General features: G+C 60.9%; 1 protein-coding gene across 1 annotated transcript in view; it reads left to right on the forward strand.

Moving 5' to 3' along the window:
* Window positions 1-5: 5 nt before the first annotated feature.
* Window positions 6-407, forward strand: part of LOC103802112 (hyaluronan synthase 3-like) — a gene marked incomplete at its 5' end in the record, with an annotated part of 865 nt that continues 463 nt past the window's right edge. Inside the window, one exon of the mRNA XM_009074564.1 lies at window positions 6-406. Within this exon, the coding sequence (XP_009072812.1) occupies window positions 6-406 (401 nt within the window). The remainder of the gene's footprint in view (window position 407) is intronic.

The following is a 407-nucleotide window of genomic DNA, read 5'->3' on the forward strand; positions in this document are numbered from 1 at the left end:
CCTTCAACGTGGAGCGTGCGTGCCAGTCGTACTTCGGGTGTGTGCAGTGCATCAGTGGGCCCCTGGGCATGTACCGCAATGCCCTGCTGCAGCAGTTCCTCGAGGACTGGTACCACCAGACCTTCCTGGGCACCAAGTGCAGCTTCGGGGATGACCGGCACCTCACGAACCGCGTGCTCAGCCTGGGCTACCGCACCAAGTACACGGCTCGCTCCAAGTGCCTGACGGAGACACCCACGCGGTACCTGCGCTGGCTCAACCAGCAGACCCGCTGGAGCAAGTCCTACTTCCGAGAGTGGCTCTACAACGCGCTGTGGTTCCACAAGCACCATCTCTGGATGACCTACGAGTCAGTAGTGACTGGCTTCTTCCCCTTCTTCCTCATTGCCACCGTCATCCAGCTCTTC

The sequence above is a fragment of the Acanthisitta chloris genome, unplaced genomic scaffold, assembly GCF_000695815.1.
Source record: "Acanthisitta chloris isolate BGI_N310 unplaced genomic scaffold, ASM69581v1 scaffold27075, whole genome shotgun sequence".
Classification (NCBI taxonomy): Eukaryota; Metazoa; Chordata; class Aves; order Passeriformes; family Acanthisittidae; genus Acanthisitta; species Acanthisitta chloris.